Here is a 16,437-nt window from a genome sequence, read left to right as displayed (position 1 = left end):
CAGATTTTATGTTATTATGAACAAATTTTTGTGATAATATATAGTTTCTACAGATACCTTATAGTTATCATTTAAATGTTTTTTAAACATTGTTTTCCTCTTATCTTGCGAATCTAACTTTCATCAATGAAATATCACTTGCATGAAAGTTCAGTTTGAAGGATGTTTTTTGCACATTTAATACGTAGAGGAAACAATGTAATCTGAGCTGAAATCTATAGTTCTATCCAGGATCACATACATAAAGGACATTCAACTAACTCTAAATGAGTGCTTCAAGAAAACCTTTATATTCTGAACAAATAATATTAATACTGGTGATGTTCACTCAAGTCTGGTGTCAGTGTTGTGTTTGGTTTGGTGTCACTGTGATGTTCTGTTTAGACAGGTGTCACTGTGGTGTTCTGTTTAGACAGGTGTCACTGTGATGTTAAGTTTAGACAGGTGTCACTGTGGTGTTCTGTTAAGACAGGTGTCACTGTGATGTTCTGTTTAGACAGGTGTCACTGTGGTGTTCTGTTTAGACAGGTGTCACTGTGATGTTAAGTTTAGACAGGTGTCACTGTGGTGTTCTGTTTAGATAGGTTTCACTGTGATGTTCTGTTTAGACAGGTATCAATGTGGTGTTCTGTTTAGACAGGTGTCACTGTGATGTTAAGTTTAGACAGGTGTCACTGTGGTGTTCTGTTTAGACAGGTGTCACTGTGATGTTCTGTTTAGACAGGTGTCAATGTGGTGTTTTGTTTAGACAGGTGTTGCTGTGTCGTTTTGTTAAGAAAGGTGTCACCGTGGTGTTGTTTTAACAGGTTTGAGTGTGGTGTTCCATTTGGATTGGTTTGATTAAGGTGTTCGATTTAGACAGGAATCACTCGTGTGTTCTGTTAATTCAGGTTTGACTGTGGTGTTGGGTTGAGACAAAAGTCACTGTTTTATCTTATAAGAAATTACCACAAGTTAAAGACTAATAAATATATAAATTCATTTCCCAAGGGTTTATGTATGTATTATTCATTAAGTATAATTAAACAATAGTGTGGTTTGCAGTATAATAGCTGTGTATTGGGTGATAAGTATGTACGTAGGTAGCGAACTCAGTGACTGCGATACACAGACAAGAGCTCTGTAGCCGAGGCCCTCCAGATAAACTGAGGGTTGAAGACGTGCAACATTTGACGCAATTCTTCCGCTTGCTGCACCTGCCAGAGACTCTGGTCCAATGGGAATTTCTGAGAGAAAAAATATGAGTACATCACGTCTGCTGACAATATCTCAGTGATCTCGCTATTTCCTGTATTAGAACTACCGCAGACCTTCAACAAAACTGTTGCATCTGGATTGTTTAAAAACACCTCTGTGTAGTTTTACGCACACAAAGAAATGATAAATGTATGCACCTCACCAACCACCCACTGTGCCACAGAAGTTCATCTGATTATTTGTTAATTAATCACGCAAGTTTCCATTTAATGGAATTTGTATGAATCACCTTTTTTTCTGTACTGTGTCAGGACAGATACTGTTTGGGACTGTATACCATATTAAATCCATCATTTAAAAGATATCACTTTTTTTATCAATAGAACATCACCCCACTCAAAAAGAACGTTTCCGGTGTAGAATCTGATCACTACTCTGACATGTAGTGTCTGATCACTACTCTGACATGTAGTGTCTAATCACTGCTCTGATGTGTAGTGTCTGATCACTACTCTGACGTGTAGTGTCTGATCACTACTCTGACATGTAGTGTCTGATCACTGCTCTGATGTGTAGTGTATGATCACTCCTCTGACGTGTAGTGTCTGATCACTACTCTGACGTGTGGTGTCTGATCACTACTCTGATGTGTAGTGTCTGATCACTGCTCTGACATGTAGTGCTGACATGTAGTGTCTGATCACTGCTCTGACGTGAAGTGTCTGATCACTGCTCTGACGTGTAGTGTCTGATCACTACTCTGACGTGTAGTGTCTGATCACTGCTCTGATGTGTAGTGTATGATCACTCCTCTGACGTGTAGTGTCTGATCACTACTCTGACGTGTAGTGTCTGATTATTCCTCTGACGTGTAGTGTCTGATCACTGCTCTAATGTGTAGTGTCTGATCACTCCTCTGACGTGTAGTGTCTGATTACTTCTCTGACGTGTAGTGTCTGATCACTTCTCTGACGTGTAGTGTCTGATCACTCCTCTGATGTGTAGTGTCTGATTACTACTCTGCCGTGTAGTGTCTGATCACTACTCTGATATGTAGTGTTTGATCACTACTCTGACGTGTAGTGTTTGATCACTACTCTGACGTGTAGTGTCTGGTCACTACTCTGACATGTAGTGTCTGCTCACTACTCTGACATGTAGCGTCTGATCACTACTCTGACGTGTAGTGCCTGATCACTATCTGACGTGTAGAATCTGATCACTACTCTGACATGTAGTGTCTGATCACTACTCTGACATGTAGTGTCTGATCACTACTCTGATGTGTAGTGTTTGATCACTACTCTGACGTGTAGTGTCTGATCACTACTCTGACGTGTAGAGTCTGATCACTACTCTGACATGTAGTGTCTGATCACTACTCTGATGTGTAGTGTCTGATCCCAGTGTTCAATGTAAGTGTGGGGTCACTACTCTGATGTGTAGTGTCTGATCACTACTCTGATGTGTAGTGTCTGATTACTACTCTGACGTGTAGTGTCTGATCACTACTCTGACGTGTAGTGTCTGATCATATTACTCTGACATAAACACTTATATTATTACAACTGTTTCAAGGATCCCTGTCCCACTGCAGGCATAACACTAGAGAGCTCCATAGTAGCTTTTTGAATATACAGTTATCTCCCCTTAATTTTGTTTCGAATAGACCAGGTTCTGTTGATCAGGCGGTAAGAGCGATAGTATAACAATCCGTTGATCAGGCGGTAAGAGCGATAGTATAACAATCTGTTGATCAGCAGTAAGAGCGATAGTATAACAATCCGTTGATCAGGTGGTAAGAGTGATAGTATAACAATCTGTTGATCAGGGGGTAAGAGTGATAGTATAACAATCTGTTGATCAGGCGGTAAGAGCGATAGTATAACAATCCGTTGATCAGGGTTCAAATCCTGGTCTTGTTGCAACACTGAAATTTTACACTCACAATTGTGTTGTTGATTACATTTTGTATATTTGTTCCTAACCCGTAAGGTACGGTTTTCCTTTCAGAAATGACTTAAGGGATACTTTAGGTCTTACTGTACATATAACGCCAACGGAAGAAGTAAAACCTGTGGTAACTAGCACAGTTGGGTTCAAGAACTGTCAAAAACTTTTCAGTTGTAAAGTCTAACCGTAATAGTTGGATAACAAAAGCAATATTTAACGCCACTCCATCATGATTAACTTCCTTTAGATACTGATACATATTCACACAGCTATTAAAGCTCTGATGTGACCAATAGTTGCCAGCAGCCGGCAGACTACCGTTGTAGTTTACCAGACCTCTGAAGCAGATAGGCAGGTGTCTGAAACAGGAGAAAGGTAAGGGACAGGTCCCTAATACAGGAAAAGGTAAGAGGACAGGTCCCTAATACAGGAGAAAGGTAAGGGGACAGGTCCCTAATATAGGAGAAAGGTAAGGGGACAGGTCCCTAATATAGGAAAAGGTAAGGGGACAGGTCCCTAATACAGGAGAAAGGTAAGGGGACAGGTCCCTAATATAGGAGAAAGGTAAGGGGACAGGTCCCTAATACAGGAGAAAGGGAAGGGGACAGGTCCCTAATACAGGAGAAAGGTAAGGGGACAGGTCCCTAATACAGGAGAAAGGTAAGGGGACAGGTCCCTAATACAGGGATCCAACTTTTGATGCATGAGACAGTTATGAGGAAGGAGACAAATGTTGTACGATTTTGTTTTGGACAAAGATGTTTTTCTGCTATTTGAACTATATTCCAATTAACAAGGGCTTGGTGTCCCAGTGTTCAATGTAACATCTGGGAGGTTTGTTGGGGCTTGGTGGCTGGCCCTGTCCCAGTGTTCAATGTAACATCTGGGAGGTTTCGTTTGGGCTTGGTGGCTGGCCCTGTCCCAGTGTTCAATGTAACATCTGGGGGGTTTTGTTTGGGCTTGGTGGCTGGCCCTGTCCCAGTGTTCAATGTAACATCTGGGATGTTTTGTTGGGGGATGGTGGCTGGCCCTGTCCCAGTGTTCAATGTAATATCTGGGAGGTTTTGTTGGGGCTTGGTGGCTGGCCCTGTCCCAGTGTTCAATGTAATATCTGGGAGGTTTTGTTGGGGCTTGGTGGCTGGCCTCTGTCCCAGTGTTCAATGTAACATCTGGGAGGGTTTGTTGGGGCTTGGTATCTGGCCCTTGTCCAGTGTTCAATGTAACATCTGGGAGGGTTTGTTGGGGCATGGTGGCTGGCCCTGTCCCAGGGTTCAATGTAACATCTGGGAGGTTTTGTTGGGGCTTGGTATCTGGCCCTTGTCCAGTGTTCAATGTAACATCTGGGAGGTTTTGTTGGGGCTTGGTGGCTGGCCCTGTCCCAGTGTTCAATGTAACATCTGGGAGGTTTTGTTGGGGCTTGGTATCTGGCCCTGTCCCAGTGTTCAATATAACATCTGGGAGGTTTTGTTGGGGGTTGGTATCTGGCCCTGTCCCAGTGTTCAATGTAACATCTGGGAGGTTTTGTTGAAGTCTAGAATTTCTACTGGTGTATGTCATATGAATATCAGATTCTAAGAAAAACAGACTGCAATGATAATTCTGTGAACATTTATCAGAGGGTTTTACACAGGAAGGGGCTGTCTGGACCTCATGTACTGTAAAGCTAATGTAGCAAGACTTTTAAAAATTATCAGTCTTCCTGAAACGTCCGATAGTGAATAAGTGTTCTTCCTGACGTCGGCAGTACATGTTCTTAACCAAGGTTAATTGCCTCTGCATGTTCATATACATGTGTTGATAAATCCATCAGTCCGCGTAATTAGAGCGTAACTACATCATGTAAGGTAATCATATAACTTGGTCAACTTTTATTATACACAATCATACTTTCATTGTACAAGGGATCAGTTATAAGATTTAACATGTCCTTGTATATATAACAACTCATTAAGATATAATTAGTAAAATGAAATTGCAGCATATTTCTCATTAGGGATAGTGATGTTTTTATATTTATGTAGGAATTTTTAAATGTCTCCTTGTGGTCTAGTACTTAAAATATATAATTGAACACCTCCACGCTATCAAATTGTCTCCCCTTTGGCTTTTTAATACAGTTTCACTTTAATAAATCAACATTATGTTTTTCATTACCATCACAACTACGAATGTTATAGTTTTCTTAGCTTGATGAATTAACCCTCATTTCGTCTAGGGCAAAAACTGCAAAAATATAACAGGGGTGAACTTTTTCTTTCATAGAGTATTTTGTTCTTTCGTAAAGTATTTTGTTGAAAGTAATGTGGATGTAATGCATAACCTACTTATAACAAATGAGAACATTCCAAGTTATAACAAATATGAAGTGAAGTGACACGCCTCTGTATGAAACTCCGGAAATATAAATCATTGTAGATAAACAATTAAAAAAGAGGCCAACCGACCACACTTAACCTAACATGAAACCTTATCCACTATAAACATTACATAATGATAAGAAACATGTAACCAAGTGGGATAATAACACCTAGTGTCTTCTCGTGAGTTCATGATGGGGGGTGGGGGTGGGTGGGGAGGTGGGGTGGAGGGCATACATACAATTTTTTAACTTTATTAAATCAGGTGTAGAATTTAAAAGATAAAACTAGATATAAAAGATACCCACAAACACTAACTAAACTGATACATTTAGTTATATCAAAATCAAAGTCATTCTTTTATCATAAATATTCGGACAAATGTCAAAATTATTGAAAGTTTTTGTGTTTTTTAAAATTTTGTCTTTCAATACAATTTACAGTTTTTTTTTTTTCTTCTTTGCAAACCACTTCTGCAAACAAATAAGGATAGAACTTAAGTGTATGTTTGACTATTAAGAGAAGAGTGAAGTGAAGTCAGTATCTGTTACCACACAGAGAGTCTGGCTTATCCTTAATCAGCCAAATACACACATGTCTACCAGGGCGCCAATATTACCTATAGCCAAAACGTAGGCAACATTTTTTTCTTCTGTATTATGAAATATGTCTGAAATCGTGAGTAGCGAGTTAGATATTTTGGGAAGTTTAATTCAGATGGAATTAAAATCGTGGAAGGTTTGGTTGTATAGGCCTAATGGCTGACAGTGAAATCATTGAGATCCATCACAGGTTGGCCGTCATCCATTGCTTAGGCGCTGAGAAAACTGTACCGGAGAATCCTGTCTGACCATATTTGATGTAAATGATGCCCCTAGTTGTTAACATGCCCACAGCCGAGTAGTAGGCGTCTTTTTTTTCAGATTAGAAGCCTCAGTGAAACCCCCCACAATTCATTGTGCCCATCAAATTTCATTCACAAACCGTTCTTACATTTATGGCAAATTCTTTTCATCAGGAGTCAAATACAACTGTCTGTAACAGTAAAACAACATATCTCTGGCCAGATTTCTATCCCCTATTAACAACCAAACATGAATGATTGTCTGTATGGTATTTTTTAAAAACACATTGAAATAAAAATACAACAAAGAAAAGGATTTTAAATGAATCCTTACGATTGGAGGCAAATACTGATTTCTTTTTCTGATAGACCTTTTTGGTGTGCAGCTCTGCTTTAATACATAACAGAAGGATTTCCTCTATTTTATTATTGTAACCAAGTGACCTTTTGACCTTGCCCTCTGATGACTTCATCATTAGAATAAAAAAATAAAGATAAAACATAGTGCAGACTTTCACTGAAAGCCTGGTTAGCTTAATGATGAATTGGTGTATAAATGTTGACTAGTGATAAAATAATTTGAAGCTAACAATCCATGTCTACGATGATAAGGGTGCCATATTAAGACAAATTAAAAATAAGTATATGAAAATTTTCAATTTAGTTTAAAAGCCTAATATATCTCCGCAATCAGACTTAAAAAGCTTTGATGAAAATATTTTGTTTTAATGCCCACGTCAAAATGATCTAAATAATTTGAATTCAATCTTGAAATTTTCAGCACTGGGTTTTAATTTAGATGAACACGGTAATTTATAAAATGTTTACAGACAGTGCTTAATGAAACGATTAATGTTGTTTAATTTTAGTGATAGAAACCTCATCATTTTCATTTCACAGAAGAGGAGGGTATGCATCAATGTGCAAGACAGGAAAGGGATTAACCTCCTGACATGAATTTCATAAAAAACGGCCCAAACCCTAACAGAGTAGGTCAGGTGATAATACCTGACGCAGACAATATTTTTGAACTAGCTAATTTTCAAATCAGAGAAGTTTAAAAAAAGTATACATGGAGACAAACTCAATTGTAAATCAGTGCTTGCATCATTCTGTAAGTCTTTGATGTACAGCTGAATTTGTAGAGCATCCAAAACTCCATTTAAAAATCTCTAAATTCCAGCCATGTTGGGGAAATTTTGCTGGTGTATCATTTAAAATTACTCAATAAATAAATAAAAACAGTCTTCATTTGATGCTGCTGAATAACAGTAAGGAACAGAATTTTTATTATTTCAAGGGTTGATATATTTACATTTGATCCATATATATTTTTTATATCATTGCCCTAGTAACCAAAATACATCAGGTCACTTTAAAGCCTAAGGGAAGTAACTCCATTGCTGTAGGCAATGAAACACAATCAGATTTCATATAGGTTTTCTTGGTGGCTTTGCACAGTAACACACAGAGAGTTTTCCAATATATAAATTGATAAAACAACTACCTGGTACCCTTATCAAGAAAATGAAGGTCTTAATATGGTAAATATACAGACTTTCACTATACAGTAAAAACCTTGATATAAAGCCGATCTCAATTTATCTGCCACATGATCATGACTTTCTGCTAATGTTATTCATTGTCTCCTTTTCCTTTTTACTTTACACATATCCCTCAATATTTTGTGGAACCTCTTGATAAGCCATAATTATACTTAACAGATGGTGACACTATAACAAAGTGTTCACTGTATTCTGCTAGAAAAGACAACTTACCTAGATATGTGCTACAGATATATTCTGCTATTTGGTTTCCTGACTTGCTAGATTCCGCAAAATGACTCAATTCTCGATTCAACATCCGTTTAAACTGTAAGAAAAGGAGCCACAAAATGTTTAAATATATCACACATTATCTGTGTATAAAGAACTCTTCTTAAGTTGACAACAAGTTACAGATTTAAACAACAATATGTCATAATAAGGCGTGTAAGTCAGGATCTCATTTGCGATAGTATAGAATCCAGTGAGGCCTTCATCAATGTCAGTCCTACTTGTTGTAAAACCTACCTTGCTGGACGCCATGTCACTAACTGACCGATGAGTCTGGATGGTTTCTAGCTGGTCAAGACACCAGTCAAGTTCTTCTAGGGTATCCATGGCCAGCTTGGTGTAGTTCTCATCTGTAAATAGTGAATATACCTTAAGTTACTGTTCAATGTCTGAGTTCTCATCTGTAAATAGTGAATATACCTTAAGTTACCGTTCAATGTCTGAGTTCTCATCTGTAAATAGTGAATATACCTTAAGTTACCGTTCAATGTCTGAGTTCTCATCTGTTAATAGTGACTGTAAGGATGCTGTATAATATGTCACTGGTGACTGTAAGGATGCTGTATTATATGTGACTTGTGACTGTAAGGACACTGTGTTATATGTCACTGGTGACTGTAAGGATGCTGTATTATATCTCACTGGTGACTGTAAGGATGCTGTATAATTATTGTCACTGGTGACTGTAAGGATGCTGTATTATATGTCACTGGTGACTGTAAGGATGCTGTATTATATGTCACTGGTGACTGTAAGGATGCTGTATTATATGTCACTGGTGACTGTAAGGATGCTGTATTATATGTCACTGGTGACTGTAAGGATGCTGTATTATATGTCACTGGTGACTGTAAGGATGCTGTATTATATGTCACTGGTGACTGTAAGGATGCTGTATTATATGTCACTGGTGACTGTAAGGATGCTGTATTATATGTCACTGGTGACTGTAAGGATACTGTATTATATGTGACTGGCGACTGTAAGGACACTGTATTATATGTCACTGGTGACTGTAAGAATGCTGTATTATATGTCACTGGTGACTGTAAGGATGCTGTATTACATGTCACTGGTGACTGTAAGGATGCTGTATTATATGTCACCGGTGATTGTAAGGATGTTGTATTATATGCTGTATTACATGTCACTGGTGACTGTAAGTAAGGATGCTGTATTACATGTCACTGGTGACTGTTAGGATGTTGTATTATATGTCACCGGTGATTGTAAGGATGTTGTATTATATGTCACTGGTGACTGTAAGTAAGGACACTGTATTATATGTCACTGGTGACTGTAAGTAAGGATGCTGTATTTCATGTCACTGGTGACTGTTAGGATGCTGTATTATACCAGGGATGGGTTATAAATGATTCTGATATTACAACTATTAAGCTTTAGTATTAATAACTCCAAATAGAATTTCAAAGAATCCCATTTGTTTTTATAAAATGTAGAGCAAAGTGTTATATTAAGAACTGCTCTGTCGCATTTTAGTGACAAAATGTACCAAAGTACGGAAATGTGACTAGAAAAGGCTATGTCTGTATCTTGTTACCGAGGAAAGTTAAATTATTTCTTGGATGTGTTGAAATAGGAAAACACATCCAAGTCATTAGCTCATTTGATAAATGAAGGTTTTTTGTTTGTTGCTAACTGTTTGCCTACATTTGCTCATTTTCCAAATTATAAGACATCTGACCCCTACAGACGAGTGACCCTACATATATGTGACCCCTACAGTCAAGTGACACCCTACAGACATGTGACCCCTACAAACATGTGACCCCTACAGACATGTGACCCCTACAGACAAAGGACCTATACGGACATGTGACCCCTACAGACATGTGACCTTTACATACATGTGACCTCTACATACATGTGACCCCTACAGACAAGTGACCCTACAGACATGTGACCCTTACAGACATGTGAACCCTACAGACAAATGAACCCTATAGACAAGTGACACCTATAGACATGTGACCTCTACATACATGTGACCTCTACAGACAAGTGACCCCTACAGACCTGTGACCTCTACAGACAGGTGACCCCTACAGACAAGAGACCCTACAGACAAATGACCACTACAGACATGTGACCTCTACTGACATGTGCCCCCTACAGACAAGTGACCCCTACATACCTGTGACCTCTACAGACATGTGACCTCTACATACATGTGACCTCTTCAGACAAGTGACCCCTACACACAAATGACCCCTACAGACATGTGACCCCTTCAGACAAGTGACCCCTACAGACACCTGACCCCTACAGACAAATGACCTCTACAGACATGTGAACCCTACAGACAAATGACCCCTACATACATGTGAACCCTACAGACAAGTGACCCCTAAAGACATGTAACCCCTACAGACAAATGACCCCTACAGTCATGTGACCTCTACAGACATGTGGCCTCTACATACAGGTGACCTCTACATACAACGGACCCCTACAGACATGAGACCTCTACTGACATGTGACCCCTACAGACATGTGACTCCTACAGACAAATGACCCCTACAGACATGTGACCCCTACATACATGTGACCTCTACATACATGTGACCCCTACAGACAAATTATCCCTACCTACATGTGACCTCTACAGACAAATTATCCCTACCGACATGTGACCTCTACAGACATGTGACCCCTACAGACAAATGACCCCTACAGACAAGTGACCCCTAAAGACATGTGACCCCTACAGAAAAATGACCCCTACATACATGTGAACCCTACAGACAAATGACCCCTTCAGATATGTGACCCCTACAGACAAATGACCCCTACAGACATGTGACCCCTACAGACATGTGACCCCTACAGACAAGTGACCCCTACAGACATCTGACCCCTACAGACAAGTGACCCTACATACATGTGACCCCTACAGTCAAGTGACACCCTACAGACATGTGACCCCTACAAACATGTGACCCCTACAGACATGTGACCCCTACAGACAAAGGACCCATACGGACATGTGACCCCTACAGACATGTGACCTTTACATACATGTGACCTCTACATACATGTGACCCCTACAGGCAAATGACCCCTACAGACAAGTGACCCTACAGACATGTGACCCCTACAGACATGTGACCCCTACAGACAAATGAACCCTATAGACAAGTGACACCTATAGACATGTGACCTCTACATACATGTGTCCTCTACAGACAAGTGACCCCTACAGACCTGTGACCTCTACAGACATGTGACCCCTACAGACAAGAGACCCTACAGACAAATGACCCCTACAGACATGTGACCTCTACAGACATGTGACCACTACAGACATGTGACTCCTACAGACAAATGACCCCAACAGACATGTGACCCCTACAGACAAGTGACCCCTACAGACAAGTGACCCCTACAGACATGTGACCCCTACAGACATGTGACCCCTACAGACAAGTGACCCCTACAGACAAATGACCCCAACAGACATGTGACCCCTACAGACATGTGACCCCTACAGACAAATTATCCCTACAGACATGTGACCTCTACAGACATGTGGCCTCTACATACATGTGACCTCTACAGACAAATGACCCCAACAGACATGTGACCCCTACAGACAAGTGACCCCTACAGACAAATGACCCCTACAGACAAATGACCTCTACAGACATGTGACCCCTACAGACAAATGACCCCTACAGACAAGTGACCCCTAAAGACATGTGACCCCTACAGACAAATGACCCCTACATACATGTGACCTCTACATACATGTGACCCCTACAGACAAATTATCCCTACCGACATGTGACCTCTACAGACATGTGGCCTCTACATACATGTGACCTCTACATACAACGGACCCCTACAGACATGTGACCTCTACAGACATGTGACCTCTACTGACATGTGACCCCTACAGACATGTGACCCCTACAGACATGTGACCCCTACAGAAAAATGACCCCTACATACAAGGAACCCTACAGACAAATGACCCCCTTCAGATATGTGACCCCTACAGACAAATGACCCCTACAGACATGTGACCCCTACAGACATGTGACCCCTTCAGACAAGTGACCCCTACAGACAAATGACCCCTACAGACATGTGACCCCTACAGACATGTGACCCCTACAGACAAATGACCTATACAGTGACCTTTCAATTTGGTCGATTGTATTGATTGTATAAATAGATAGACTTGTTTTGCCAAATGCTTCTGATATTACTCTGAGTGCAGAACTTTGTGACATAACAGAGGATTAGTTAGAGGCAATGACCTTAGAGAAGCTACTTTCAGCCCCAATCAACACCAGTATCTCTCACATCTGTCCATTCCACACTCAAAAAAGTAAAAAAAAACAAGTAAAAATCAATGTGATGAAAAACTTGTTTTTTTTTTATAAAAATAAATAAATTTACAACCTGGCACCATTTCCTAGATATATTAGACAGCTTTCAATTCTTTCCAGATTTTATCTGAAAGTGGTTTCCAGAGAGGAAGTCTATGTAGGAACAACACATGACATAAATGTGTCACTACAACTAGTGTTGAGGAGGAATATGACAGAATGTGGTTTCCCATGTGAGTTCATAATTAACATTTCCTACAGGCCAAATACACATTTGGTCTGTTTCCTTGTGCTACCATACTTGCCATGCCTGTTCGTGTACACATATTTACTGATCACCTGCTGAAGCTGTGATGCTGCCTCAAACCAACTCATAAATGTTTGATATGTAACTTCATTTCATCAAGTAAAATATGTCATAAGGAAGAATACAATGACGTCATGAAACTATGGTAATGACCTTTCTGCGTAGATCATATTCAGTGACTCATGTTACACAAACAAGCTCAGCCTTGTTTCTGTTTCCTATTATATAAACCTCGCTGAAGCTTGTTTAATGAAGTCCATGTGAATTGAGAACTTATTTGGTATCCTATGTATCTGTGTTTAAACATGCTAAACAGTCGTAGTGATAACATGTAAACTAAGTGATCTAGCAAAATATTTTAACATTATATTGCTTGTCTGTTGTTGTTATGTTTTTATAGACATAAATTTCAAATTAAAAATCTATCGATCTCCCTTCTTACTTTTCTAGATTTTCATTGAACAGAACAAGTATTATTTTTTTGACTCTGCCTTTGATCACCCTAAAGGACTGTGGACAATTCATGTGAGAGTTTATATGGCAATGCTAATGTCACACGGCTTTGTATCTCCGTTAGTGTGAGTGAGATATATCTCAGTAGCCGATCCAATGGAAATGACTGTCTGCAATTTACTTTTTACTGTTCATGATACTCATAAAATGTGTCATAATATGTAAAGAATCTTCCGAGAGAAGCCATGCAGTGTAATTGTAACATTAAACACGGCATCAATATCTGAAATTAACAGAATGTCACAAGCACTTCTTCTTTTTCGTTTCGATCAGCGACAATCAATGAACAAGAATGAATGCATAAATGAAAAAATAAAAAAAAATAAACGCAATTTTGAATATGATTGTGTTTGATCATTTTCACAGACTGTACATGCTAACGAATACCAAGTTGCCTTTAATAAAACCGACGATTTGCTGATACATCTCAGTCATCTAGACGTTTGACAGTTATCATGTCTCTGGTGCTAATGAATGAGAGGCAGAATCGAAGACGAAGACAATCACCAAAGGATAAGTTATGGAATTAGCTGTAAGCTGTGCATGCCCAGCTAGGTGTATGTGGGGAAGTGATAGAGGGATCACTGGGATATTGATCCACCTAGACCTTCACTGTTCCGTCAGAAATGAAGCAGCCGCGTCGATTTTCACACAACAACCAGTTTCTCTTCTCAAGCGAATATTCACCAACATGTATTGATACCAATGAACATCCATCTTATTTCACTGTCATCCTCAGATTTCACTAGCATGTATTGTATACATGGATCAGCACATTTTAACTGGCCGACTTAAGTATACTACCTGTATGTATTTAAATACTCAAAAGCATTAATCCTGTCTTGCACAACCATCTTCCAAAATTAAACTTCAGGAATGACCTTATCTCCACATACATTTAACAAGCTTACTTGAAACTATAAACCAGTTTTGCTTAATATAGCGAAATTTTCAAATAATTTGGTTTTCACTATGTACAAAGAAACTTTATTTGTACAATGCCAAATGTGCTTTCCATAGAAAAGATTCCTACTAATTGCAGAGTAAAGTTGGGTTAACATCCATTCTCCTAGACCTAAAGTAGTCATTTGAAAATTTACACCCATTCTTATCTTGGGCAATTATAGCTACTTCTGTCACCCAGGCACGTCTCATTGGCCTACAGGATGATCCATACCAAACTGAGTGAAAATAACTTCAATTATTCTAGAAAAGTAGCCTTCTACAGGAAAGGTTGTTGATGGACACCAATTATCAGGAATAAAACTCTCTCGGTCTTTTGGATCAAGTGAAATAAAAATAAAACTGGCTTTTATTATCAAACATTATTACTGTCGGAAATTAAATTTATTCACAGGAAAGTTGTTCATGGTGAAGGCCACTTGATCCAGATTTACATCACCTGGGTCACACTTTACCTATTCCTGTTTTAAACATCCATATAAAAATGGGATTGAAAACCCATACTCTCTACTTTCACACCAGATAAAACTTTATTTCTTTGCAGTTTATTCTATGTTTTTACTACAGCAAATGAAGGTAAACTTACTACAGACTGCAGGCTTATCACATACAAAGTTTGGTAAACAAAGTATGGTAAACAAAGTATGGTAAAACAAAGTATGGTAAACAGAGTAGGGTAAAACAAAGTATGGTAAAACAAAGTAGGGTAAAACAAAGTTTGGTAAACAAAGTATGGTAAAACAAAGTATGGTAAACAGAGTATGGTAAACAGAGTATGGTAAAACAAAGTATGGTAAATAGAGTTTGGTAAAACAAAGTATGTTAAACAGAGTTTGGTAAACAAAGTATGGTAAAACAAAGTATGGTAAACAGAGTATGGTAAACAGATTATGGTAAAAAGGGTATGGTAAAACAATGTATGGTAACAGAGTATGGTAAACAATATTTGTATTGATCAAGTCTAGTTTAGCGTGCCATGTACTGCGATCATACCCGTGTCCAGAACGCTAGTAACAGGTATGTATTATAGGTAGACACACTACAGTCATACCCATGTCCAGAACGCTAGTACCAGGTATGTATTACAGGTAGACACACTGCAGTCATACCCATGTCCAGAACGCTAGTAACAGGTATGTATTACAGGTAGACACACCAGTCATACCCAGGTCCAGAACGCTAGTACCAGGTATTTATTACAGGTAGACACACCAGTCATACCCATGTCCAGTACGTTAGTACCAGGTATGTATTACAGGTAGACACACCAGTCATACCCATGTCCAGTACGCTAGTAACAGGTATGTATTACGGGTAGACACACTACAGTCATACCCATGTCCAGAACGCTAGTAACAGGTATGTATTACAGGTAGACACACCAGTCATACCCATGTCCAGTAAGTTAGTACCAGGTATGTATTACAGGTAGGCTCCCCAGTCATACCCATGTCCAGTACGGTAGTTCCAGGTATGTATTACAGGTAGACACACCAGTCATACCCGTGTCCAGTACGCTAGTAACAGGTATGTATTTCGGGTAGACACACTACAGTCATACCCATGTCCAGTACAGTATTACCAGGTGTGTATTACAGGTAGACTCACCAGTCATACCCGTGTCCAGTACGGTAGTACCAGGTATGTATTACGGGTAGACACCCCAGTCATACCCATGTCCAGTACGGTAGTTCCAGGTATGTATTACAGGTAGACACACCAGTCATACCCAGGTCCAGAACGCTAGTACCAGGTATTTATTACAGGGAGACACACCAGTCATACCCATGTCCAGTACGTTAGTACCAGGTATGTATTACAGGTAGGCTCCCCAGTCATACCCATGTCCAGTACGGTAGTACCAGGTATGTATTACAGGTAGACACACTGCAGTCATACCTGTGTCCAGTACGTAGTACCAGGTATGTATTACAGGTAGACACACTGCAGTCATACCCGTGTCCAGTATGTTAGTACCAGGTATGTATTACAGGTAGACACACACCAGTCATACCCGTGTCCAGTATGTTAGTACCAGGTATGTATTACAGGTAGACACACCAGTCAAACCCTTGTCCAGTACGTTAGTACCAGGTATGTATTACAGGTAGAC

At 39.5% G+C, this 16,437-nt stretch overlaps 1 protein-coding gene across 11 annotated transcripts in view; it reads right to left on the bottom strand.

Annotated features, from left to right (window-relative positions):
• Positions 1–16,437, bottom strand: part of LOC110463904 (cAMP-specific 3',5'-cyclic phosphodiesterase 4C-like) — a 382,464-nt gene that overhangs the window by 33,583 nt on the left and 332,444 nt on the right. For all 11 annotated transcript variants that reach the window (XM_021518831.1, XM_021518834.1, XM_021518836.1 and 8 more), the window contains 2 exons: positions 8,424–8,536; positions 8,130–8,223 (listed from right to left, as the gene is read on the bottom strand). In XM_021518831.1, the coding sequence (XP_021374506.1) occupies positions 8,130–8,223; positions 8,424–8,536 (207 nt within the window). The remainder of the gene's footprint in view (positions 1–8,129; positions 8,224–8,423; positions 8,537–16,437) is intronic.

Source organism: Mizuhopecten yessoensis, unplaced genomic scaffold, assembly GCF_002113885.1.
Source record: "Mizuhopecten yessoensis strain PY_sf001 unplaced genomic scaffold, ASM211388v2 scaffold10941, whole genome shotgun sequence".
NCBI lineage: Eukaryota > Metazoa > Mollusca > Bivalvia > Pectinida > Pectinidae > Mizuhopecten > Mizuhopecten yessoensis.
Note: the sequence above shows the minus strand (reverse complement) of the source record. Positions and strands in the feature narration are given on the sequence as shown.